Consider the following 26,074-nt stretch of genomic DNA (forward strand, 5'->3'; position numbering starts at 1 on the left):
CGACAGAATCATTTTAATGTCAAAAAGCAGGAATGTGGCGGCTGGAATCCCCTCCATCACTCCCTATTAGCGAGTCGTTACGCGCGGAGCCGAGCGCTTATGAATTAAATTCACTTTACTACCTGAAGGGATATAAAATGACAGAGCAGGCGCTCGGTTATGGAGCAGTTAAAATGTAATGACTGTCGCATAATTAATTTAAAAATCCTAAAGAGGATTAGTAAATGCGCCGCTCCGGGATGAACAAAAAAAACTTCCCGGTTACGAAACGTCGCCGTATCCATTAAAGGGGAAGTAAAGCTTGAACACACATTGCTTTTGCTATAAGACTGTGTGTGAATATGATAGGGACCTTAGATTGTAAGCTCACTGGGGCAGGGACTGATGGGAATGTGATAGGGGCCTTAGATTGTAAGCTCACTGGGGCAGGGACTGATGGGAATGGGATAGGGACCTTAGATTGTAAGCTCACTGGGGCAGGGGCTGATGGGAATATGATAGGGGCCTTAGATTGTAAGCTCACTGGGGCAGGGGCTGATGGGAATGGGATAGGGTCCTTAGATTGTAAGCTCACTGGGGCAGGGACTGATGGGAATGGGATAGGGACCTTAGATTGTAAGCTCACTGGGGCAGGGACTGATGGGAATGGGATAGGGACCTTAGATTGTAAGCTCACTGGGGCAGGGACTGATGGGAATGTGAAAGGGGCCTTAGATTGTAAGCTCACTGGGGCAGGGACTGATGGGAATGGGATAGGGACCTTAGATTGTAAGCTCACTGGGGCAGGGACTGATGGGAATGGGATAGGGACCTTAGATTGTAAGCTCACTGGGGCAGGGACTGATGGGAATGTGATAGGGACCTTAGATTGTAAGCTCACTGGGGCAGGGACTGATGGGAATGGGATAGGGACCTTAGATTGTAAGCTCAGTGGGGCAGGGACTGATGGGAATGGGATAGGGACCTTAGATTGTAAGCTCACTGGGGCAGGGACTGATGGGAATGGGATAGGGACCTTAGATTGTAAGCTCACTGGGGCAGGGACTGATGTGGATGGTGAATAATCTCTGTAAAGAGCTGCAGAAGTGTGTCAGCGCTATATAAATAGCAGGAAATAAATAAAAATTAACTATATTAAAGGGTATATAAAACATAATCCCATTACTGTAGTTACACAGGGCATATCAGCTCCATTGCATTCAGTGTAAATTGAGATTAGTAGCTGCCTCTCTGTTTTATTAGGGCTTCTCTATATTACACAGTCGTATGTCAAAAGTTTCCTAAATATTATTTCATTGTGAAAGCAAATGGATACCCTTATTAAAAAACCATTTCCCACTTATAGCAGTGACTGGGCCCCGGGTGAAACAGACCTTGAAGAGCCTATTTATTGTATAATGTACAAGTGTCTGACCTATTTCTTTCATTGGCTCATTTATCATGCTCAGCAACCCCTGACAGCCTTCATCTGTCTGTAGGTACTGGGAGTTGAACAACAACTGAAGGGCAGAAGGCTGGGCAACACCAGAAGCTCCATTCACTTGCCAGGTTGCCATTTTGCACCTATTTCTCCCTACTGCGGAAAGGCCATCTGCCATAGACTCCATTATAAGCAAATAATTCAAATTTTTAAAAACGATTCCCTTTTCTCTGTAATAATAAAACAGTACCTGTACTTGATCCCAACTAAGATATAATTACCCCTTATTGGGGGCAGAACAGCCCTATTGGGTTTATTTAATGGTTAAATGATTCCCTTTTCTCTGTAATAATAAAACAGTACCTGTACTTGATCCCAACTAAGATATAATTACCCCTTATTGGGGGCAGAACAGCCCTATTGGGTTTATTTAATGGTTAAATGATTCCCTTTTCTCTGTAATAATAAAACAGTACCTATACTTGATCCCAACTAAGATATAATTACCCCTTATTGGGGCAGAACAGCCCTATTGGGTTTATTTCATGGTTAAATGATTCCCTTTTCTCTGTAATAATAAAACAGTACCTGTACTTGATCCCAACTAAGATATAATTACCCCTTATTGGGGGCAGAACAGCCCTATTGGGTTTATTTAATGGTTAAATGATTCCCTTTTCTCTGTAATAATAAAACAGTACCTGTACTTGATCCCAACTAAGATATAATTACCCCTTATTGGGGGCAGAACAGCCCTATTGGGTTTATTTAATGGTTAAATGATTCCCTTTTCTCTGTAATAATAAAACAGTACCTATACTTGATCCCAACTAAGATATAATTACCCCTTATTGGGGCAGAACAGCCCTATTGGGTTTATTTAATGGTTAAATGATTCCCTTTTCTCTGTAATAATAAAACAGTACCTGTACTTGATCCCAATAGGCAAAACAAGCCTATTAGGTTTATTTAATATTTAATTATTTTTAGTAGACTTAAGTTATGGAGATCCAAATTATGGAAAGATCCCTTATCCGGAAAACCCCAGGTCCCGAGCATTCTGGATAACAGGTCCCATACCTGTACTCTCTAATCCAGCGTTTTTCAACCGCTGTTCCGCGGCACACTAGTTTGCCGCGAGATGCTGACTGGTGTGCCGTAGGCAGGGCCGCAATTTTTACTTTCAAAGGGGGCCCGGCGATGCTACAGTTTTTCTTAGTAGCTCGGGCCCCCTTTAATAAAATCCGGGCCCTGTCATTGGTTGCGCCCCGTGTGTACGGGTGACGTCAGTACGCACGGGGCGCAACGTTATAAAAGGGCCTGTGTGCGGTCTCGTGTAGGCACACTGACTTATGGGGGCACTGCTGCTGGGCACCAATGTACTAGGGGGGCTGGCTCTTGGCACCAATGTACTGGGGGGCACTGCTGCTGGGCACCAATGTACTAGGGGGGCACTGCTCTTGGTACCAATGTACTAGGGGGGCACTGCTGCTGGGCACCAATGTACTAGGGGGGCACTGCTCTTGGCACCAATGTACTAGGGGGGCACTGCTGCTGGGCACCAATGTACTAGGGGGGCACTGCTCTTGGCACCAGTGTAGTAGGGGGGCACTGCTGCTGGGCACCAATGTACTAGGGGGGCACTGCTCTTGGCACCAATGTACTAGGGGGGCACTGCTGCTGGGCACCAATGTACTAGGGGGGCACTGCTCTTGGCACCAATGTACTAGGGGGGCACTGCTGCTGGGCACCAATGTACTAGGGGGGCACTGCTGCTGGGCACCAATGTACTAGGGGGGCACTGCTCTTGGCACCAATGTACTAGGGGGGCACTGCTGCTGGGCACCAATGTACTAGGGGGGCACTGCTGCTGGGCACCAATGTACTAGGGGGGCACTGCTGCTGGGCACCAATGTACTAGGGGGGCACTGCTGCTGGGCACCAATGTACTAGGGGGGCACTGCTGCTGGGCACCAATGTACTAGGGGGGCACTGCTCTTGGCACCAATGTACTAGGGGGGCACTGCTGCTGGGCACAGAGTTACATTTTTTAACATTTTCTAATGGTGGTGTGCCTCGTGATTTTTTTCATGAAACAAGTGTGCCTTGGCCCAAAAAAGGTTGAAAAACACTGCTCTAATCTACCCGCCCTGGTACTCTCTAATCTACCCGCCCTGGTACTCTCTAATCCACCCGCCCTGGTACTCTCTAATCCACCCGCCCTGGTACTCTGTTATATACCCGCCTATATATTTTGGAATATATCAGTCTTTGTACCTACAGGCTTGATACTAAATAATGTTCTATATCTTTTCAATCCAAGAGTACAGCCCCCCCGCATCATTCTCTATAAGAAATCAATACGCTCATACTTACTGGTTCTCAGGCATGTTTAAGAGTTAATTCTCTTAGCCGAGGATGCTGGGAGTTGCGGTGCCACATCCCTCGTTGGTTTTGTGTAAGAAGCTTAAGGTAAGAGTTTGCTGCTGGAAGCATGGGGCAGGCAAGGAGATATACCAATAAGGGGTTGGTGATGGTGGATTTACCCCTCCTCCACTATGTTCAGCTGATGAAATTGCACCGTGGGGGGGGGGGAAGAAGTTTAACCAGTTAGGTGCCAGAGGGATTTCATTTAAACAATACTGACATCCTAAAATTATTTTTTAATTCTATGTATGCACTTAATCAGCCTCAGGCAGGGTTGTGATGCTAAACACCTGGTGGGTGTTGATTCCTCTGCCCAACTAAGCTTTCTTATTCCATTCAGATTGAGAATTAAATTCAGTTAAGGAATCCTGCATTGGTGTAAACAATGGATTTCACATAAGCCCTCACTAAAATAGAATTTCAGCCATAAAGGTAACAGGTTAATCTGTTGCTTTCTGACCCAGAGGCCAATGTATGTTTCTCCTACTCCCATGTAACTGGAGGAGTCCCAAGCCGGACTTGGATTTCTTACTATTGAGTGCTATTCTGATACCTACTGGGAGCTGCTATCTTGCTCCCTTCCCATTGTTCTGCTGATCGGCTGCTGGGGGTGAGGGGGGGGATATCACTCCAACTTGCAGCGCAGCAGTAAAGTGTGCCTGAGTCTGAGCTTTCAGAAGGAGCCAGCGCTACACATTAGAACTGCTTTCAGCTAACCTATTGTTTCTCCTACTCCCATGTAACTGGAGGAGTCCCAAGCCGGACTTGGGATTTCTTACTATTGAGTGCTATTCTGATACCTACTGGGAGCTGCTATCTTGCTCCCTTCCCATTGTTCTGCTGATCGGCTGCTGGGGGTGAGGGGGGGGGGATATCACTCCAACTTGCAGCGCAGCAGTAAAGTGTGCCTGAGTCTGAGCTTTCAGAAGGAGCCAGCGCTACACATTAGAACTGCTTTCAGCTAACCTATTGTTTCCCCTACTCCCATGTAACTGGAGGAGTCCCAAGCCGGACTTGGATTTCTTACTATTGAGTGCTATTCTGATACCTACTGGGAGCTGCTATCTTGCTCCCTTCCCATTGTTCTGCTGATCGGCTGCTGGGGGTGAGGGGGGGGATATCACTCCAACTTGCAGCGCAGCAGTAAAGTGTGCCTGAGTCTGAGCTTTCAGAAGGAGCCAGCGCTACACATTAGAACTGCTTTCAGCTAACCTATTGTTTCCCCTACTCCCATGTAACTGGAGGAGTCCCAAGCCGGACTTGGATTTCTTACTATTGAGTGCTATTCTGATACCTACTGGGAGCTGCTATCTTGCTCCCTTCCCATTGTTCTGCTGATCGGCTGCTGGGGGTGAGGGGGGGGGGATATCACTCCAACTTGCAGCGCAGCAGTAAAGTGTGCCTGAGTCTGAGCTTTCAGCCAGCGCTACACATTAGAACTGCTTTCAGCTAACCTATTGTTTCTCCTACTCCCATGTAACTGGAGGAGTCCCAAGCCGGACTTGGATTTCTTACTATTGAGTGCTATTCTGATACCTACTGGGAGCTGCTATCTTGCTCCCTTCCCATACTGAGTGAGGAGAAGAGAAAAAATAAAATGGATAGTAGGGCTGTGGTCTAAGGTTTTCTGGTGGCCCCTGGCATCCCAGTCTGATACTGAGCTGGTGTTCTGCTAGTGGCTGGGAGAAGAGGGGCAAATGATAAATAAAATAACATGGCAGTTCCTGTGTGTGGCTGGAAGCACAAGCTTTTATTTTCTCTCATTGCTAAGAGCTTTCTCTTGACTGTTTTTGCCCACTTCCCTCATTTGCCTCTCAGCGCAGTTCCGCGTGGCACTGACCATTTGCTGAATTAAATCATTGTGTTTAATTGCCGCTTGTCTCAGCATTAATGAACTCTCGCTCTCAAACTGGCTAATGTAATTAGGTGCACTAAAGCATTGAGCCATCTTAAGCCTTACAGCACTAAGGGAGAATGGAGCGCGGGGCTGGAGTCAAACAGGCTGCACTATCATTCCCAGCATTCCCTGTCAGCTTTTGAGCATCAGTAGTGTTCTACTTGCACTTTTACAGCATCTGAAGGGCTGCAATTACTGAATAAAGCTGGCCGTACATGCCAAGATCTGCAAGGTCGCCAAATGAATGGATCTTCTCCTGATATCACTGCCTATGGGTGGGTCGATATAAGGCTAATTCGGTCCCAGGGCCAAAAGATCACATTAGAGTGGCACCCGTCGGTTCAGTGACCACATCAACGAGCCAATGCTGCCCCGGATCCAATGAAAAATCAAACCTGCCCTATCGAGATCTGACCGATTGCAGACCGGTTGGGCAGGCCCAGCATTAGTGCCCACACACGGGCTGATAAGCAGCTAAAATAGCTGATAGAAATTGTTACTGTTCCCACTTGCCCTACTGTCTCCCTTTCACCCCACTGGCACCATTTTGCCTTTCTGTCCCAATCATTCTCAACTCTATTTGTCTTGCCCTAATTTATCTATGTTCATTTTATAGTGCTGTATACTAGAACAAAACATTAATAGGACAAAAAAAGTCAAGTGAAGTGTTAGAGACAAGAGGAAATTCCCCATGTAAAGCTTAGAATCTATGTGGGTGGGTACTTCCAACTTGCCCAAATGTCAATATCTTGTCCTACCATCTCCATCTTGCCCTACTGTCTCTGCTTGTCCTGCTGTCTCCATCTTGTCCTATGGTCTTTATCTTGCCCCACTGTTGCCTTGATGACCTACTGTCTCCACTTTGTCCTATCATCTCCATCTTGCCTTACTGTCACCACATTGTCCTAGGGTCATCTTGTTTTACTATCTTCATCGCGTTCTACTGACCCCATCTTGTCCTACTGTCATCACCTGGTTTTGTGTCTCCATCTTGCCAAACGGTCAGCATTTTGTTTTACTTTCTTCTTTCTGCCTTCCTGTCTCCACCTTGCCTTGCTGTATATCTTACCCTACTGTCTTCACCTTCTCCTAATGTCATCACTTTGTCCCACTGTCTCCATCTTGTCCTACTGTTTCCATCTTGCCCTACTGTCTCCATCTTGTCCTACAGTCTCCTTGCCCTGTCTGCACTTTGCTCTACTGTCCCCATCATGACCTACTATCACCACCTTGCCCTACTGTCTCCATCTTGCATTATTGTCTATCATCTTGTTCTACTGTCTCCACCATCTCCTTCTGTCACCAACATGTCTGTTTCCATCTTATCCTACTATCGCCATCTTGTCCTAATGTCACTGCTTTGCCCTACCTTCTCAACCTTTTCCTACAGTCACCACCAAGTCCTTCTGTCTCCATCCTGCCCTAGTGTCTCTTGTAATCATCACAATTTTGCCCATTGCCACCATTTTAACCTAATGTATATACCTGTTCCTGTCACCATGGGATCCTACTGCCTCAATCTTGTCTTACAGTCTCCATCTTGCCCTACTGCCTCCATCTTGTCCTACTGCCACCATGGGGGCCTACAGTCCCCATCTTGCCCTACTGCCACCATGGGGGCCTACAGTCCCCATCTTGCCCTACTGCCACCATCTTGCCCTACTGTCACCATGGGGGCCTACAGTCCCCATCTTGCCCTACTGTCACCATGGGGGCCTACTGTCTCCATCTTGACCTAATGTCTACATCTTGTCCTACTGTCCCCATCTTGTCCTTAACTTACCCTACAGCCATTGTCTTGCTCTGCTATTGTTGTCTTGTCCCACTGCAGCCAACTTCCCATATTATCCCCTATTATTCTACAACTTATGGTCTGCATTGTACCTAAAGGCAGCAAGGATAAGTAAGTATATCCAACCAGCAATGTACAACTCTCAGCATATCCAACAGTCCACACACTTGTTTGAGAAAGTACACAGGACATATATGCTTTATATATAGTGAGCCCCAAGCGCTGTTCCAGGCCTCTGGCCCTCATACACCAGCTGAGATGTGCTGCAGGGGGACCAGCAGGACCTGGATGTGAATGATTAATCATTCCTTGAGTAATTCATCAGAGAGACAAAAAAGGATAATAATAAGAACAAGCTGTGTGCAGCCCTTCCAGTTAGTGAACTATGGGCAGGGTACAAGCAGAAAGACTTATTCATTGCCCATGTATTATATTATTTAATATTTTATGGAAAACCAGTCATATCTCCCCAGTTGGCAGGTTGCAGCCAACACTGGACACTGGCAATACGTTCCTGAGCATCAGCACCAAATTCTCCAACATGCAGCGGATCAGTCCACGGGGCATTGGGAATCCAGATAGCCGGCTCATTTGCAGTCAGCTTTCCTGTCCGACTCCCATTAATAAGAAGACATTTTGCTTTTTTTCAGCATTAAATACACATTAAGACAGCCAGGATTTTAAAAGCATCATCAGCATATTGGGAATTGAGCCAAGCAGCAGCCATAAAATGGATCTATATTTAAGAATCCTCTGCACTTGCTGAGAAAGACAATAAAGTTTGAGAAGTGATAAATAATTGGCAGGATCAGGGGATCGCAGATCTGCAATCCCACCCCGAAAAAAAGAGAGGTTAAACAGCAGGTGCGGAATTTCAATTGGTCTTATTTGTGACTGTAAAGAGCAATTTGTGCTGCGGACGATGCCGAAAGCAGAAGGTTTGATCATAATGAGATTAATTACACTGTAGCCCTGCACTGTATGGCCATTTTTCCTTGCAGATGGTCAGTTGCAATTTAACAAATATTATAAGAAGAATTTTCTAACATTCACTGTATATTTCCACTATTATGTGAAGGCAAAGTGTCCCTGTATTGTGAGCAGAGGGACTCAAAGCATTGGGGGGGGGCAGTGAATTCTGTTTCAATGGATACTCCTAAATTATAGCAGGTATAAGGCATTTCCCAATAAGTGTGGAGGTAATATTTGATGCAGAAATGGATGGGACTTTGGAGCAGAAGAGAGTATAGGTAGGAAGACTGCCAGTTTATATAAAATATTCAGTCACCAAAAGGTTAATCTGGCAGCTATCCAACGGGGGCAGGAGGAAAACATAGATTTAACTGGCACGTGCATTTTCCAAAAATCCTTTGGGGGTACAGGTAAGCAGGTTTATAGATGACTACTTGTAGTACCGCTTCCCACCACTTGCTGCCTAGCGCTGCCCTATAATCTCTGCAGGGCTATAGGGATCTAGCACCAGAAATGGCAGGGTGTGTTTGTTGGTAACAATAAAGGAAGTGGACCCTGGAAACGTCGAGAGGTCCTATAGGTTTGACAAGATATCTCCCCCCCCCCAAAGCTTAAGGGCTTTAAAATTATTTTGCTGTAGGTCCCAGTAATTTCTGTTTGTACCGCAGAATGTCATAGTCTGGAATCTCTCTGCAGAGTATCTTTTGTTCTGTATCAGGGGTGGAAACTTAGCGCTTCTGTGCCAAAATCTACACTGGAAATGCTCTGCGTGCCACTGGCCTAAGGGTGATTTCAGCAGCAAACTGGTTGCTAGGGTTCAATTTAACCTAGCAACCAGGCAGTAGTTTGAAAGAGAGGAATATAAATAGAGGAGGGTCTAAATAAAAAGATAAGTACAGGTATAGGAACAGTTATCCAAAATGCTCAGGACCAAGGGTATTCCGCATAAGGGGTTCCCATACCTTATTGATACTACAAAATCAATAAAACATTAATTAAACCCAATAGGGCTGTTCTGCCCCAATAAGGGGTAATTATACCTTAGTTGGGATCAAGTACAGGTACTGTTTTATTACAGAGAAAAGGGAATCATTTAACCATTAAATAAACCCAATAGGGCTGTTCTGCCCCCAATAAGGGGTAATTATATCTTAGTTGGGATCAAGTACAGGTACTGTTTTATTATTACAGAGAAAAGGGAATCATTTAACCATTAAATAAACCCAATAGGGCTGTTCTGTCCCAATAAGGGGTAATTATATCTTAGTTGGGATCAAGTACAGGTACTGTTTTATTATTACAGAGAAAAGGGAATCATTTAACCATGAAATAAACCCAATAGGGCTGTTCTGCCCCCAATAAGGGGTAATTATATCTTAGTTGGGATCAAATACAGGTACTGTTTTATTATTACAGAGAAAAGGGAATCATTTAACCATGAAATAAACCCAATAGGGCTGTTCTTCCCCAATAAGGGGTAATTATATCTTAGTTGGGATCAAGTACAGGTACTGTTTTATTATTACAGAGAAAAGGGAATCATTTAACCATGAAATAAACCCAATAGGGCTGTTCTGCCCCAATAAGGGGTAATTATATCTTAGTTGGGATCAAGTACAGGTACTGTTTTATTATTACAGAGAAAAGGGAATCAAATTTAAAAATCTGAATTATTTGATTAAAATGGACTCTACGAGACAAAGGCTTTCTGTAATTCGGAGCTTTCCTGATAACGGATCCCATACCTGTAATAAGTAACAACAACAATAAAACTGGAGCCTCACAGAGCAATAGTTTTTGGGCTGCTGGAGTCGGTGACCCCCATTCGAAAGCTGCAAAGAGTCAGAAGAGGAAGGGAAATAACTCGAAAACTATAAGAAATAAAAAATGAAGACCAATTGAAAACTTGCTAAGAATAGGCCATTCCATAACATTAATAGAATGCGCCCATACCCCCGGCCTGCTGGAGTCACTCGATTACCAAGCCTGCCCGCCTCTGTGCTGCGGATCGAATCTTCACCTCTCGCTCCCTCTTTATTTGCCGACTTCCTCCATTCACTTAGCCTTTTCTTCTATGACGGGAAGCAGGAACATTAATGCGGGAGAGACTATCGATTACACTTTGGCGATATGGAAAAAAAAAAAAAGCATAAACAGGCAGAGCGGGGAGAGGGCAGGCAAGGTCAGGGTTTAATGAAAAGGCTCTGGGGAGGTTCAAGCCATATTCCTCGCCCCCCCCCCCCCCTGGCTTGTCTGCACAAATGCGCTCTAATTTCCAGCGCGCGAGAAGCCCGCATTGCAGAGCATCATTTATACCGACATGAGTCTTCTGTGCTTGGTGCCAAATGCTGCAGTTTTTACCCAATCTTTCACAAATGCCATTTTTATTTTAAAAAATTCTTGCTGCCTTCATTTCCAGTAAGTTTTTCTGCTCATTATTCAGCGCCGCTCAGATGAGTTTGGCGCGGGTCCCTAGCTATCGGCCCGTATAACAGCACTGCCTCTTTGCACAGGCACTGAGTGCCGCAACACTAAGGGGCACATTTATTAACTAATTTCGAGAAAACGTCAATTTATTGTTTACTTCTAGATATTTCCGGGATGTATGAATGGGTTTTTGCCGGTACTCGATTTTTCTGATATTCTCGAATAGTAGGGGAATAGAATAAGCAGTAACTGCCAGTCATTGACACACTTTCAAGGAGAAGTTAATTGCCGCATTTTTTTCTGTTTCACCCAGTTTCAAGGAGAAGTTAACTCCCTCATTGCTTTCTGTTTCACCCAGTTTCAAGGAGAAGTCAATCCCCCCTTTGTTTTCTGTTTCACCCAGTTTCAAGGAGAAGTCAATCCCCTTATTGTTTTCTGTTTCACCCAGTTTCAAGGAGAAGTCAATCCCCTTATTGTTTTCTGTTTCACCCAGTTTCAAGGAGAAGTCAATCCTCCAATCCCCCCTTTGTTTTCTGTTTCACCCAGTTTCAAGGAGAAGTCAATCCCCTTATTGTTTTCTGTTTCACCCAGTTTCAAGGAGAAGTCAATCCCCTTATTGTTTTCTGTTTCACCCAGTTTCAAGGAGAAGTCAATCCTCCCATTGTTTTCACCCAGTTTGATGGAGAAGTCACCCCCCCTTTGTTTTCTGTTTCACCCAGTTTCAAGGAGAAGTTAACTCCCTCATTGCTTTCTGTTTCACCCAGTTTGATGGAGACGTCAATCCTCCCATTGTTTTCTGTTTCACCCAGTTTGATGGAGAAGTCAATCCTCCAATCCCCCCTTTGTTTTCTGTTTCACCCAGTTTCAAGGAGAAGTCAATCCCCTTATTGTTTTCTGTTTCACCCAGTTTCAAGGAGAAGTCAATCCCCTTATTGTTTTCTGTTTCACCCAGTTTCAAGGAGAAGTCAATCCTCCCATTGTTTTCACCCAGTTTGATGGAGAAGTCACCCCCCCTTTGTTTTCTGTTTCACCCAGTTTCAAGGAGAAGTTAACTCCCTCATTGCTTTCTGTTTCACCCAGTTTGATGGAGACGTCAATCCTCCCATTGTTTTCTGTTTCACCCAGTTTGATGGAGAAGTCAATCCCCCTTTGTTTTCTGTTTCACCCAGTTTGATGGAGAAGTCAATCCCCCTTTGTTTTGTGTTTCACCCAGTTTCAAGGAGAAGTCAATCCTCCCATTGTTTTCACCCAGTTTGATGGAGAAGTCAATCCCCCTTTGTTTTCTGTTTCACCCAGTTTCAAGGAGATGTTAACCCCCTCATTGCTTTCTGTTTCACCCAGTTTGATGGAGACGTCAATCCCCCCTTTGTTTTCTGTTTTCACCCAGTTTCAAGGAGATGTTAACCCCCTCATTCGTTTCTGTTTCACCCAACTTCAAGGAGAAGTTAATCCCCTTATTGTTTTCTGTTTCACCCAATTTCAAGGAGAAGTCAATTGCCTCATTGTTTTCTGTTTCACCCAGTTTCAAGGAGAAGTTAATCCCCTTATTGTTTTCTGTTTCACCCAATTTCAAGGAGAAGTCAATTGCCTCATTGTTTTCTGTTTCACCCAGTTTCAAGGAGAAGTTAACTCCCTCATTGCTTTCTGTTTCACCCAGTTTCAAGGAGAAGTTAATCCCCTTATTGCTTTCTGTTTCACCCAGTTTCAAGGAGAAGTTAATCCCCTTATTGCTTTCTGTTTCACACAGTTTCAAGGAGAAGTTAACCCCCTCGGTTTCTGTTTCACCCAGTTTCAAGGAGAAGTCAATCCCCTTATTGTTTTCTGTTTCACCCAGTTTCAATGAGAAGTCAATCCTCCCATTGTTTTCTGTTTCACCCAGTTTGATGGAGAAGTCACCCCCCCTTTGTTTTCTGTTTCACCCAGTTTCAAGGAGAAGTTAACTCCTCATTGGTTTCTGTTTCACCCAACTTCAAGGATAAGTTAATCCCCTTATTGTTTTCTGTTTCACCCAACTTCAAGGAGAAGTTAATCCCCTTATTGTTTTCTGTTTCACCCAGTTTGAATAAGAAGTTAAGCCCCTCATTGTTTTCTGTTTCACCCAGTTTCAAGGAGAAGTCACCCCCCCTTTGTTTTCTGTTTCACCCAGTTTCAAGGAGAAGTTAACTCCCTCATTGCTTTCTGTTTCACCCAGTTTGATGGAGACGTCAATCTCCCTTTGTTTTCTGTTTCACCCAGTTTGATGGAGAAGTCAATCCCCCTTTGTTTTCTGTTTCACCCAGTTTGATGGAGAAGTCAATCCCCCTTTGTTTTCTGTTTCACCCAGTTTCAAGGAGAAGTTAATCCCCTTATTGTTTTCTGTTTCACCCAACTTCAAGGAGAAGTTAATCCCCTTATTGTTTTCTGTTTCACCCAGTTTGAATAAGAAGTTAAGCCCCTCATTGTTTTCTGTTTCACCCAGTTTCAAGGAGAAGTCACCCCCCCTTTGTTTTCTGTTTCACCCAGTTTCAAGGAGAAGTTAACTCCCTCATTGCTTTCTGTTTCACCCAGTTTGATGGAGAAGTCAATCTCCCTTTGTTTTCTGTTTCACCCAGTTTGATGGAGAAGTCAATCCCCCTTTGTTTTCTGTTTCACCCAGTTTGATGGAGAAGTCAATCCCCCTTTGTTTTCTGTTTCACCCAGTTTCAAGGAGAAGTTAATCCCCTTATTGCTTTCTGTTTCACCCAGTTTCAAGGAGAAGTCAATCCTCCCATTGTTTTCACCCAGTTTGATGGAGAAGTCAATCCCCCTTTGTTTTCTGTTTCACCCAGTTTCAAGGAGAAGTTAACTCCTTCATTGCTTTCTGTTTCACCCAGTTTCAAGGAGAAGTCAATCCCCCTTTGTTTTCTGTTTCACCCAGTTTCAAGGAGAAGTTAATCCCCTTATTGCTTTCTGTTTCACCCAGTTTCAAGGAGAAGTTAATCCCCTCGGTTTCTGTTTCACCCAGTTTCAAGGAGAAGTCAATCCCCTTATTGTTTTCTGTTTCACCCAACTTCAAGGAGAAGTTAATCCCCTTATTGTTTTCTGTGTTTCACCCAGTTTGAATGAGAAGTTAATCCCCTCATTGTTTTCTGTTTCACCCAGTTTCAAGGAGAAGTTAAGCCCCTCATTGTTTTCTGTTTCACCCAGTTTCAAGGAGAAGTTAAGCCCCTCATTGTTTTCTGTTTCACTCAGTTTCAAGGAGAAGTTAATCCCCTTATTGCTTTCTGTTTCACCCAGTTTGAATGAGAAGTTAATCCCCTTATTGCTTTCTGTTTCACCCAATTTCAAGGAGAAGTTAATCCCATTATTGTTTTCTGTTTCACCCAGTTTCAACGAGAAGTTAACTCCCTCATTGCTTTCTGTTTCACCCAGTTGGATGGAGAAGTCAAGCCCCTTATTGTGTTCTGTTTCACCCAGTTTCAAGGAGAAGTTAATCCCCTTATAGTTTTCTGTGTTTCACCCAGTTTGAATGAGAAGTTAATTGCCTCATTGCTTTCTGTTTCACCCAGTTTCAAGGAGAAGTTAAGCCCCTCATTGTTTTCTGTTTTCAAATTTTTTGAGTTATGATACTTTCGGCTCAAAAAATGCAGGATTTTCTAATGTAAACTCGAAATTTTCATACGAACGATTCAAGCATTATTGGGACATTTTAGGAAAAGAACAATGATCAAGTTTAAATTGAATTTATATGACTTTCAAGGCCAGAAAGAAAACTTACGGAATCAGCCCCAGACTTCTAATTGCACTTGTTTTTGCCATGTAAATGTTAGTGGAATGTCGCAATAAATACCATATAATGAATAAAACACTGACTTGATTGTAAGTTTCTTTTTGATTGTGTATCACTGGATCCTATCATCTTAGAAATAACCTGAATATTTTGCCCATTTTGAAGATCATTGGCAGACGTGCCCCAAGTTATCCTTTCTATAGGATGCTGCTGGCCAGACAGTGCAGAGTCATTGGCAGGGTACAGAGTGTGCTTGTAACTTGGCCAATAGTGATGCAACTACTAGCGGTGCCAAAGCCTTTCCATCACCTTGTGGTACCTTCCCCATCATGAGATGTATCGGGACTTCTGCTTAACCCGGTGTATCTGCCCCAAATTTATAAATACCAGCAGTCGCTGGAAGGCTGGTCGTGCTGTGAAGGGTTAAATCCCATGATGAATATTCACATTATGCAAGTGGATTTCATACCCCGAGCGGCACCCAAGCTTGCAGAGAAGAAATGAAAGATTAGGAAGAGACTGTTGGTCCAACCAATGACCCTGGGCCGGCACAGGCTGGGCTACTGGCCAGGAAAGCACTATCCTAAGTTGTTGGCATTAACTAAGCCCATGTTTAAGTGAATCATTGTTTCAAGAGTGAATTTAATCAGTCGGCTGGCAGAGCGGCCCATTCTGCTCCCATAGTCTCACCGGCTGCTTCTGCACAACTATGATGTTCTGGTGCTCCCCAATATCTGATAATGGCACCGGGGGGGGGGCTGTGGGAAAGATGGGGGGTATATCTGTGCCTATATATTATACAGTTACATTATGTGCATATATGATATGGGGGTTACACTGTGACAGTGGGGGGGGGGGGGGGGGAAAGATGGGGGGTATATCTGTGCCTATATATTATACAGTTACATTATGTGCATATATGATATGGGGGTTACACTGTGACAGTGGGGGGGGGGGCTGGGGGAAAGATGGGGGGGTATATCTGTGCCTATATATTATACAGTTACATTATGTGCATATATGATATGGGGGTTACACTGTGACAGTGGGGGGGGCTGGGGGAAAGATGGGGGGTTATATCTGTGCCTATATATTATACAGTTACATTATGTGCATATATGATATGGGGGTTACACTGTGACAGTGGGGGGGGGCTGAGGGAAAGATGGGGGGTATATCTGTGCCTATATATTATACAGTTACATTATGTGCATATATGATATGGGGGTTACACTGTGACAGTGGGGGGGGGGCTGGGGGAAAGATGGGGGGTATATCTGTGCCTATATATTATACAGTTACATTATGTGCATATATGATATGGGGGTTACACTGTGACAGTGGGGGGGGGGCTGGGGGAAAGATGGGGGGTATATCTGTGCCTATATATTATACAGTTACATTATGTGCATATATGATATGGGGGTTACACTGTGACAGTGGGGGGGGGGGGGCTGGGGGAAAGATGGGGGGTATATCTGTGCCTATATATTATACAGTTACATTATGTGCATATATGATATGGGGGTTACACTGTGACAGTGGGGGGGGGGCTGGGGAAAGATGGGGGGTATATCTGTGCCTATATATTATACAGTTACATTATGTGCATATATGATATGGGGGTTACACTGTGACAGTGGGGGGGGGGGCTGGGGAAAGATGGGGGGTATATCTGTGCCTATATATTATACAGTTACATTATGTGCATATATGATATGGGGGTTACACTGTGACAGTGGGGGGGGGGGAAGATGGGGGGTATATCTGTGCCTATATATTATACAGTTACATTATGTGCATATATGATATGGGGGTTACACTGTGACAGTGGGGGGGGGGGCTGGGGGAAAGATGGGGGGTATATCTGTGCCTATATATTATACAGTTACATTATGTGCATATATGATATGGGGGTTACACTGTGACAGTGGGGGGGGGGGGCTGGGGGAAAGATGGGGGGTATATCTGTGCCTATATATTATACAGTTACATTATGTGCATATATGATATGGGGGTTACACTGTGACAGTGGGGGGGGGGGGGCTGGGGGAAAGATGGGGGGTATATCTGTGCCTATATATTATACAGTTACATTATGTGCATATATGATATGGGGGTTACACTGTGACAGTGGGGGGGGGGCTGGGGGAAAGATGGGGGGTATATCTGTGCCTATATATTATACAGTTACATTATGTGCATATATGATATGGGGGAAGCAGAGTAACAATGATTGTAGCAGGAGGAATAAAGGTAGGACAGAGCAGATTATGGATTGTGGGGGGGGGGGGGCAGTACAATTCTGCCTCAGGCTGCACAAATCCTCGGATCCCCCCCAGTCATTACACATGCTTCATGCTTTCCCTGCAGTAGTACTACAAAGCCTCACAATAACATTAAGAGGTTTACAAATCGATTGCACTTCAGTGATCGGGATTATAGATCCACTACTCCTGACTGTGCACTTTTTTTCTGGGAAATTACCTTCCGATCCCGTTGGACTTACAAGCCGAATATTGGAAGAAAAATACGCCTTTTACAGGTTACAGTAATTTATTGCTGAAGAGCAAACGCAGCCGGCGGAGCAGAAATGCACGGGGAAAGGTAAAAAGAAACAATTTAAGGGATAAAACAAGAATGAAATTAAGCATTTAATGGAGCGACCGGTTCTATTGCTGCTGTCGGATGTCGTTGCTGTGAGAAGTGGCGGCTACGATAAATCACAAGCGGCCGATGGAAAAGAGCGCTTACGGCTTTTATTGCGCGGTGGTATTTATCTAAGGACCGTTACCCACAGCCGCGCAAACATTAGGAATTACAGCTAATTATCTATTGGCAGCACAAATGCAGAAATGTCAATATTATTTGTATATGGAATATAATGCCGCTTGGGTTCTGTTATAGTAAAACCTGCATTTGTGACATAGATAGCTCTGTTTAACGATGAATGGTTCGACCCGATCCACAGGCCATACACAGGCCGATTCTAGCTGCCGATATCAGTCCTTTAGACCAATTTGGCAGCTTATCGGCCTGTGTATGGGCACCACCGATGGGCCTGCCCAACCAACATCTGTCCTGAAATCGGCCAGATGTCGATCGGCAGGTTTGATTTTTTTTGTTGGATCGGTTTGGACAGCGCCTATACCCACCGCTCTAATTCAGTCGAACTTGACCGAATTAACCCGATATCACCCACCCGTAGGTGGCGATATCAGGAGAAGATCTTATCGTGTATGCCCACCTTTAGTCATGGGTCTGGTGGATTTGGGGGGTATCTAAGCTTCCCTAGACACTTGCCTACCACTCTCTTTTCTCCTTGGTTGGGATATAGACGTCTGAGTCACTGATCTATGCAAGGGCCCCTGGGTGCCATGGGGTAAGGTCATGGGTCACAAGGCCCCTACCCACTTGCAACCTCCCCAGCCCTTAGTAGTGACTAAACCCAGGGTCGGACTGGGAGGTTCGGGGCCCACCGGGGCTACTGCCTCAGGGGGTCCTGCACCCCCCAATGGGCCCCTGCTACAGCTTTCACACCCCCAGCAGGGGGCCCACCACCTCTCCTCCTCCCTAGACACTTGCATATCACTCTCTTTCCTCCTTGGTTTGGATATAGATGCCTGAGGGCCACCCCCATAAAACTGTTGATCTATGCAAGGGCCCCTGGGTGCCATGGGGTTAGGTCATGGGTCACAAGGCCTCTACCCACTTGCAACCTCCCCAGCCCTTAGTAGTGACTAAACCCAGGGTCGGACTGGGAGGTTCAGGGCCCCTGCACCCCCCAATGGGCCAAGGCTTTCAGACCCCCCGCAGGGGGCCCCACCACCCCTCCCCCAAGTGTCAGTGGAGGAAGGCCGGCGGCTTGGAGGAGCACCCTGCGGGGATTGGGTCTGGGCCACCAGGGCTCACTGGGTTTTTTTCCCCCGTACCCCATCGGCCCAGTCCAACCCTGACTAATCCCCTAGAAAGCCCATTCCTCTATAACCTTTACTCATATGAGTTATCACAGAGGGGAGTCAGTGTGGTACTAAGCCCCTTCAGGCCATGTTGCTCCTGGGTTGAGAAGGGGTGAGTTAGGGCCAAGTGCAGGGTGGGAAATTCTGATTGCTTGTCTCCATTCTCCATAGAACAATTCACTTGGAATACATTCCAGGATGATGCAGAGAGTGATATTGTGAGGCAATTTGCAATTGGTCTTCATTTTTTATTATTTGTGGTTTTTGAATTATTTAGCTTTTTATGTAGCAGCTCTCCAGTTTGGAATTTCAGCAGCTATCTGGTTGCTAGGGTCCAAATTACCCTAGCAACCAGGCTTTGATTTGAATGAGAGACTGGAATATGAATAGGAGAGGGCCTGAGTAGAAATGAAAGTAATAAAATTTAACATTAACAATAAAACAGGAGCCTCACAAAGAACTAGTTTTTTGGCTGCCGGGGTCAGTGACCCCCATTTAAAAGCTGCAGAAGAAGGCAAATAATTAAAAAAAACTATAATAAATAAATAATTAAAACCAATTGAAAAGTTGTTTACGATTATCCATTCTATAACATATATAACATACTACATGTTAACTTAAAAGTGAACCTCCCCTTTACAACTCAATATACAGAGCATATAAAACTCCATGCACAATGCCTGTACTGTCTGTTTGATGGGGAGTATAAAACACAGCCCATTTTCCATGTATGTCGAGATATATTTTTAAATATTAATATTGCTGCCGTGTATTGGAGTTACCGTAACCCTTAAAATCCATTCAACACCATAAATATAAAGGGGAACTAACCCACCCCTGCATAGCGTGGAATCCTATACTCTCCTGCGCTACATCGGCTCCAAATCACTGCTTGTGCGGGCAGGGAAGCCCCCCGTGCCTGCAGATTAACTGAGGCTATAACAAGAGCACGGTGCCTTATTAAAACATCTTTTATAGTTTTACGAGACGAGTTACGAGGTTATTTCCCAGATGCCGCAGTTATATGGGCAGGGTGGGAATCGCCAGCTGCACTTGCTGGCACAATGAGAAGCACGGAGGAGCGAGACTGGCTGCCGTGTAGCCCCCCCATCGGCAATCCATTGTGAGTCTAGTAAAGGAGAGTTAGTGACCGGCTGCTCATTTAATAGACTCATACAGGAGACTGATCAAATATCTCTAAATGACCCTGGTTAACACTGCAAATAATTCCCTCTGCCATTTAACATTTTATTCTTGAACCAACAAATTGTAGCTGTAATATTGGTGTGTAGGCGCCATCTCAGTGCCTTGTGCCTGAGTCTGAGCTTTCAGCCAGCGCTAAACATTAGATCTGCTTTCAGCTAACCTATTGTTTCTCCTACTCCCATGTAACTGGAGGAGTCCCAAGCCGGACTTGGATTTCTTACTATTGAGTGCTATTCTGATACCTACTGGGAGCTGCTATCTTGCTCCCTTCCCATTGTTCTGCTGATCGGCTGCTGGGGGGGAGGGGGGGGGATATCACTCCAACTTGCAGCACAGCAGTAAAGTGTGCCTGAGTCTAAGCTTTCAGCCAGCGCTACACATTAGAACTGCTTTCAGCTAACCTATTGTTTCTCCTACTCCCATGTAACTGGAGGAGTCCCAAGCCGGACTTGGATTTCTTACTATTGAGTGCTATTCTGATACCTACTGGGAGCTGCTATCTTGCTCCCTTCCCATTGTTCTGCTGATCGGCTGCTGGGGGTGAGGGGGGGGGGATATCACTCCAACTTGCAGCGCAGCAGTAAAGTGTTAGTGAAGTTTATCAGAGCACAGGTCACATGGCTGTGGCACCCTGGGAAATGAAGAATATGGCTAGCCCCATGGGAAAAACAGATTACAATGCAGGAGATTCTGCTGGAGAAGCTCTATTAACGGATGGGTTTGTAACAAATAGGTTGTATATTTGTGTATATTGTGCATATTGCTTGAATTACTTACCTACAAATGACCATGCTGAATCACATTCCCATTGGTTCCCAGGGGCCAATGTTTGGCAAGACACAACAAGCAAAGGATTAATACTATGTACGTACATGCTTTACTTATTAAATGCTGCATTTTCTGTCGGGAGGTAAGCTTCCCCTTTAAAGCAATAGCATATGGGAGAATTTTAGCCCCATTGGGACACATAATTTTAGGATGTTTGGGGGTGGTACCACCAAAATTGCCCTCCATTGAACACCATGGCGTCATTTGAAAGCATTTGTTGGATCTGGAATACGGAAGATAGTAACTGAGATCAGGTAAGTGCCATAGACGACAACTCGTGGCATCCTCACTGTATCTGCCCAGCGGCTTTGGGCACTGCCCGCCCAGCCTATTCATAAGCACCCCATAATCACGCTTGTGGGGGTCATCACTTGACTGCAATATATACAAGCTCACACAGACCGTGCCATATAGTACAATGGAATTCTGGGAAGTAATTTTGCATTGTGGGTAAAATCATTTTTTATTTAGTCGCTCTCATTTTTAATAAGCCCCTTATTCTCCTCATTTGGACATGGGGTTGCAGCCATTAATTCCATATACAAGCCCCATTCCCACTATGTTTGCCCAATAGGAAGTTATACAGATGAATATTTGGTGGGTAGCAAAGTCCGTATGAGCCTCTGACACAACTATACGTTCCTACTGGGCCGCATTGCTACCCACGATAATGTCTTGTAGCTAAAGTGCTGACATATGGCAGCTTCCGAGTCCAGCAGGATGTATCTATAGGCTGGAACTGGCACAGAGCTCAATCAATTTCCCTGCTGAAAGCTAAATAGGCCTGTTCTTATGAATTCTTTAACATATTCTGTTTTACTGCTGTTTCCCTACAGGTAGAGCTGGGAGAACGCGGATTTCTGTGTATAATGGGGTTGATCCACTCCAGCGACCTACAGCTCCTTATGTATTCCAGGGAACTACAGGCTCCTTCCATTCATACTAACAACAACAACAACAACAACAATAATAATAATAATAATAATAATAAATCAAACCAACAGGCTCCCAATTGCTAACATCACTTAGGATCTGGAAAGTGAAAACTGAGCTTCTGCCATTAATTAATCTTAATGTGGTGGTTCACCTTTAATTTAATTTTTAGTATTTTATAGAATGGCCAATTCTAAGCAAGGTTTCAATTGGTCTTTATTATTTATAACTCTGTGCAGCTTTCAAATGGGGGTCACTGACCCCGGCAGCCAAACCCTATTGCTCTGTGAGGCTCCAGTTTTATTGTTATTCTTACTTTTTATTACTTTATTGTTCTATTCAAGTCCTCTATTTTTTATATATGTGTTTCATTCAAACCACACCCTGGTTGCTAAGGTAATTAGGCTCCTAGCAACCAGATAGCTGCTGAAATAAACAATAACTGAAGTAAAAAACTACAATAAAAAATGAAGACCAATTGCAAATCGTCTCAGAATATTACGCTCTACATTGTAGAAATTTTTTTTTTTTAATTGTTTTTTACTTCAGTTATTGTTTCATTATTTCAGCAGCCATCTGGTTGCTATGAACCAAATTACCTTAGCAACCAGTTATTTCACTTTTTGTTTGGCAGCTCACCAGCTTGGAGTTTCATCAGCTATTTGGTTGCTAGGGTCCAAATTACCCTAGCTACCAGGGAGCGGTTTGAATAAGAGGCTGATAAATGAATAGGAGAGGGACTGAATAAAAAATAAATTAAAAAAAAAAAAAAAAGTAACAATAATATAAGTGTAGCCTCATCAAGCAATAGTTTTTGGCTGCTGGGGTCAGTGACCCCCATTTGAAAGCTGCAAAGAAGAAGGTAAATTGTTCAAAAACTTTAAAAAATAAATAATGAAGACCAATTGAAAAGTTGCTTAGAATAGGCCATTCTATAACCTACTACTGTTATTTCCCCTCAAATCTAGGGCGCTGTTTCCACCAATGATAACTGAGACCCCTCTATAGGCTCTATAGCTGTATACAAGACAGGGTATAAACAAGCTAAGGGGCTTATTTCATCCTAATATCTGCAGTGTAGGGAAGGGTCACTGCTCCGCGCTGGGGAGGCAGGAATTTATAATTAAACCCAGTGGATAGAATAGAAAATTACAGGGAGGGGTCCCATTAAAGCACCACATTGGCAAGATAGGGATGTTGCATTAACGGGGCAAATAAACACGTAGAGACAATGAAGCGGCAGAGTCAAGAGTAAAGATATCCCGGAATAAAGGAGCGACGGAAGGAGAGATGCAGCGGGTATGAGGGATGAGAATACAATATTGCTTGGTGCAAGGGGAATTCGGCGGAATGATTAAACATGGTGCGTTGGAGTGACAGAGTGCGCTGGGGGGGGGGCGGTTAGAAAGGTTTTCTCAGCGGTAATGCAAATAGGCATTGATTGGAGTTTTGCCTAATAAATCAATCCAACTCTGTATTCTCTGCCTGTCACTTTTATTGCACTGTTATTATGACGTACTGCTTTATCTAGTATAGTGTATAGTTATTCAGTACATTAAGATATTTTTTATTTATTATTTCTAGTATTAAATGTAACATTTAATAGTAAATGTATATTTGTATTTATACAGAGGGTAGGAGGTGCCATAGAGTTTCCCTTAGACAGTACAGTATGGGGGTACAGCTTATTGTGTGCCCAGAACATTCCTTCTCTGTATATTTGTATTTATACATATGGGTAGGGGGTGCCATAGTGTTTCCCTTAGACAGTACAGTATGGGGGTACAGCTTATTGTGTGCCCAGAACATTCCTTCTCTGTATATTTGTATTTATACATATGGGTAGGAGGTGCCATAGTGTTTCCCTTAGACAGTACAGTATGGGGGTACAGCTTATTGTGTGCCCAGAACATTCCTTCTCTGTATATTTGTATTTATACATATGGGTGGGGGGTGCCATAGTGTTTCCCTTAGACAGTACAGTATGGGGGTACAGCTTATTGTGTGCCCAGAGCATTCCTTCTCTGTATATTTGTATTTATACATATGGGTAGGGGGTGCCATAGTGTTTCCCTTAGACAGTACAGTATGGGGGTACAGCTTATTGTGTGCCCAGAACATTCCTTCTCTGTATATTTGTATTTATACATATGGGTAGGGGGTGCCATAGTGTTTCCCTTAGACAGTACAGTATGGGGGTACAGCTTATTGTGTGCCCAGAACATTCCTTCTCTGTATATTTGTATTTATACATATGGGTAGGGGGTGCCATAGTGTTTCCCTTAGACAGTACAGTATGGGGGTACAGCTTATTGTGTGCCCAGAACATTCCTTCTCTGTATATTTGTATTTATACATATGGGTAGGGGGTGCCATAGTGTTTCTCTTAGACAGTACAGTATGGGGGTACAGCTTATTGTGTGCCCAGAACATTCCTTCTCTGTATATTTGTATATATCTCCAACCGCTCCTCCTCTGCCAATCCCTGCACTGGCTTCCCCTACCATCCAGGATAAAATTCAAGCTATTGACCCTCACATTTAAAGCAGTCCATAACTCTGCCCCACCCTACATCTCTGAACTCATCTCTAGGTACCATCCAACCCGCTTGTTACGCTCCTCTACTGACCTGCTCCTCAACTCCTCTCTCATTCCCTCCTCACACGCTCGCATTCAAGACTTTGCAAGGGCTGCCCCCCCTTCTCTGGAATTCGCTCCCACAAACTGTCAGACTTTCTCCCAATCTCTCTGCCTTCAAGAAATCTCTAAAAACACATTTATTTAGAGAGGCTTACCCTAATCTAGTTTAGCAATACCCTGTGCCCCCCCTCTCACAACTCTGGTCATGCCCATTCCCACACCTTGTGTCTCAACCCTTTCTCCTTGTAGATTGTAAGCTCTTTTGGGCAGGGCCCTCTTCACCTCTTGTATCGGTTATTGATTGCTTTATATGTTACTCTGTATGTCCAATGTATGTAACCCACTTATTGTACAGCGCTGCGGAATATGTTGGCGCTTTATAAATAAATGTTAATGTAATGTAATATTTGTATTTATACATATGGGTAGGGGGTGCCATAGTGTTTCCCTTAGACAGTACAGTATGGGGTACAGCTTATTGTGTGCCCAGAACATTCCTTCTCTGTATATTTGTATTTATACATATGGGTAGGGGGTGCCATAGTGTTTCCCTTAGACAGTACAGTATGGGGGTACAGCTTATTGTGTGCCCAGAACATTCCTTCTCTGTATATTTGTATTTATACATATGGGTAGGGGGTGCCATAGTGTTTCCCTTAGACAGTACAGTATGGGGGTACAGCTTATTGTGTGCCCAGAACATTCCTTCTCTGTATATTTGTATTTATACATATGGGTAGGGAGTGCCACAGTGTTTCCCTTAGACAGTACAGTATGGGGGTACAGCTTATTGTGTGCCCAGAACATTCCTTCTCTGTATATTTGTATTTATACATATGGGTAGGGGGTGCCATATTTTTTGCCTTGGTTGAGTCCCCCAACTTTGAACATTTCTATTCTATTCTGACAAAATCTGCTCACTTGTGCCTGCAGTGATCATAACTGTCCACTAGAGGGAGCTCATATTCCATCACTGTTGTCTCAGACAGTTCCATCTATTTGTAACACAGCTAATTACTGCTACTGTATAAGAACTACCACCCTGATATGGCAGCTCCCATCCATATATGTGTAAAGCGATATACACTGAGATTAAATGGACCCCCCCACTTCCCCCAGTTGATGTCTCAGGTTTACAGATAAAGAGCAATTACACATTGGGACCATAAATGAACTGCCTTGTTCTGCCCCCAATAAGGGGTAATTATATCTTAGTTGGGATCAAGTAAAGGTACTGTTTTATTATTACAGAGAAAAGGGAATCATTTAACCATGAAATAAACCCAATAGGGCTGTTCTGCCCCCAATAAGGGGTAATTATATCTTAGTTGGGCTCAAGTACAGGTACTGTTTTATTATTACAGAGAAAAGGGAATCATTTAACCATGAAATAAACCCAATAGGGCTGTTCTGCCCCAATAAGGGGTAATTATATCTTAGTTGGGATCAAGTACAGGTACTGTTTTATTATTACAGAGAAAAGGGAATCATTTAACCATTAAATAAACCCAATAGGGCTGTTCTGCCCCAATAAGGGGTAATTATATCTTAGTTGGGATCAAGTACAGGTACTGTTTTATTATTACAGAGAAAAGGGAATCATTTAACCATTAAATAAACCCAATAGGACTGTTCTGCCCCAATAAGGGGTAATTATATCTTAGTTGGGATCAAGTACAGGTACTGTTTTATTATTACAGAGAAAAGGGAATCATTTAACCATTAAATAAACCCAATAGGGCTGTTCTGCCCCAATAAGGGGTAATTATATTTTAGTTGGGATCAAGTACAGGTACTGTTTTATTATTACAGAGAAAAGGGAATC

The 26,074-nt window shown here is 44.0% G+C and overlaps 1 protein-coding gene and 1 long non-coding RNA gene across 3 annotated transcripts in view; one reads left to right on the forward strand and one right to left on the reverse strand.

The window, feature by feature from the left end:
- Positions 1-21,680, forward strand: part of LOC116408022 — a 54,452-nt gene extending 32,772 nt beyond the window's left edge. The window contains exon 3 of the long non-coding RNA XR_004220675.1: positions 21,513-21,680. This is a non-coding gene — a long non-coding RNA (uncharacterized LOC116408022). The remainder of the gene's footprint in view (positions 1-21,512) is intronic.
- The window catches only part of gata5 (GATA binding protein 5), a 153,022-nt gene that overhangs the window by 121,662 nt on the left and 5,286 nt on the right, over positions 1-26,074 (reverse strand). The window contains exon 1 of one of the 2 annotated variants that reach the window (XM_031894060.1): positions 3,797-3,982. The exons of the other annotated variant lie outside the window; for it this stretch is intronic. Within the exon in view, the coding sequence (XP_031749920.1) occupies positions 3,797-3,810 (14 nt within the window). The 5' untranslated portion in view covers positions 3,811-3,982. Of the gene's footprint in view, positions 1-3,796; positions 3,983-26,074 lie in introns of those variants that run through there. 2 annotated transcript variants of the gene reach the window in all.

This window comes from Xenopus tropicalis, chromosome 10 (assembly GCF_000004195.4).
Source record: "Xenopus tropicalis strain Nigerian chromosome 10, UCB_Xtro_10.0, whole genome shotgun sequence".
Lineage (NCBI taxonomy): Eukaryota > Metazoa > Chordata > Amphibia > Anura > Pipidae > Xenopus > Xenopus tropicalis.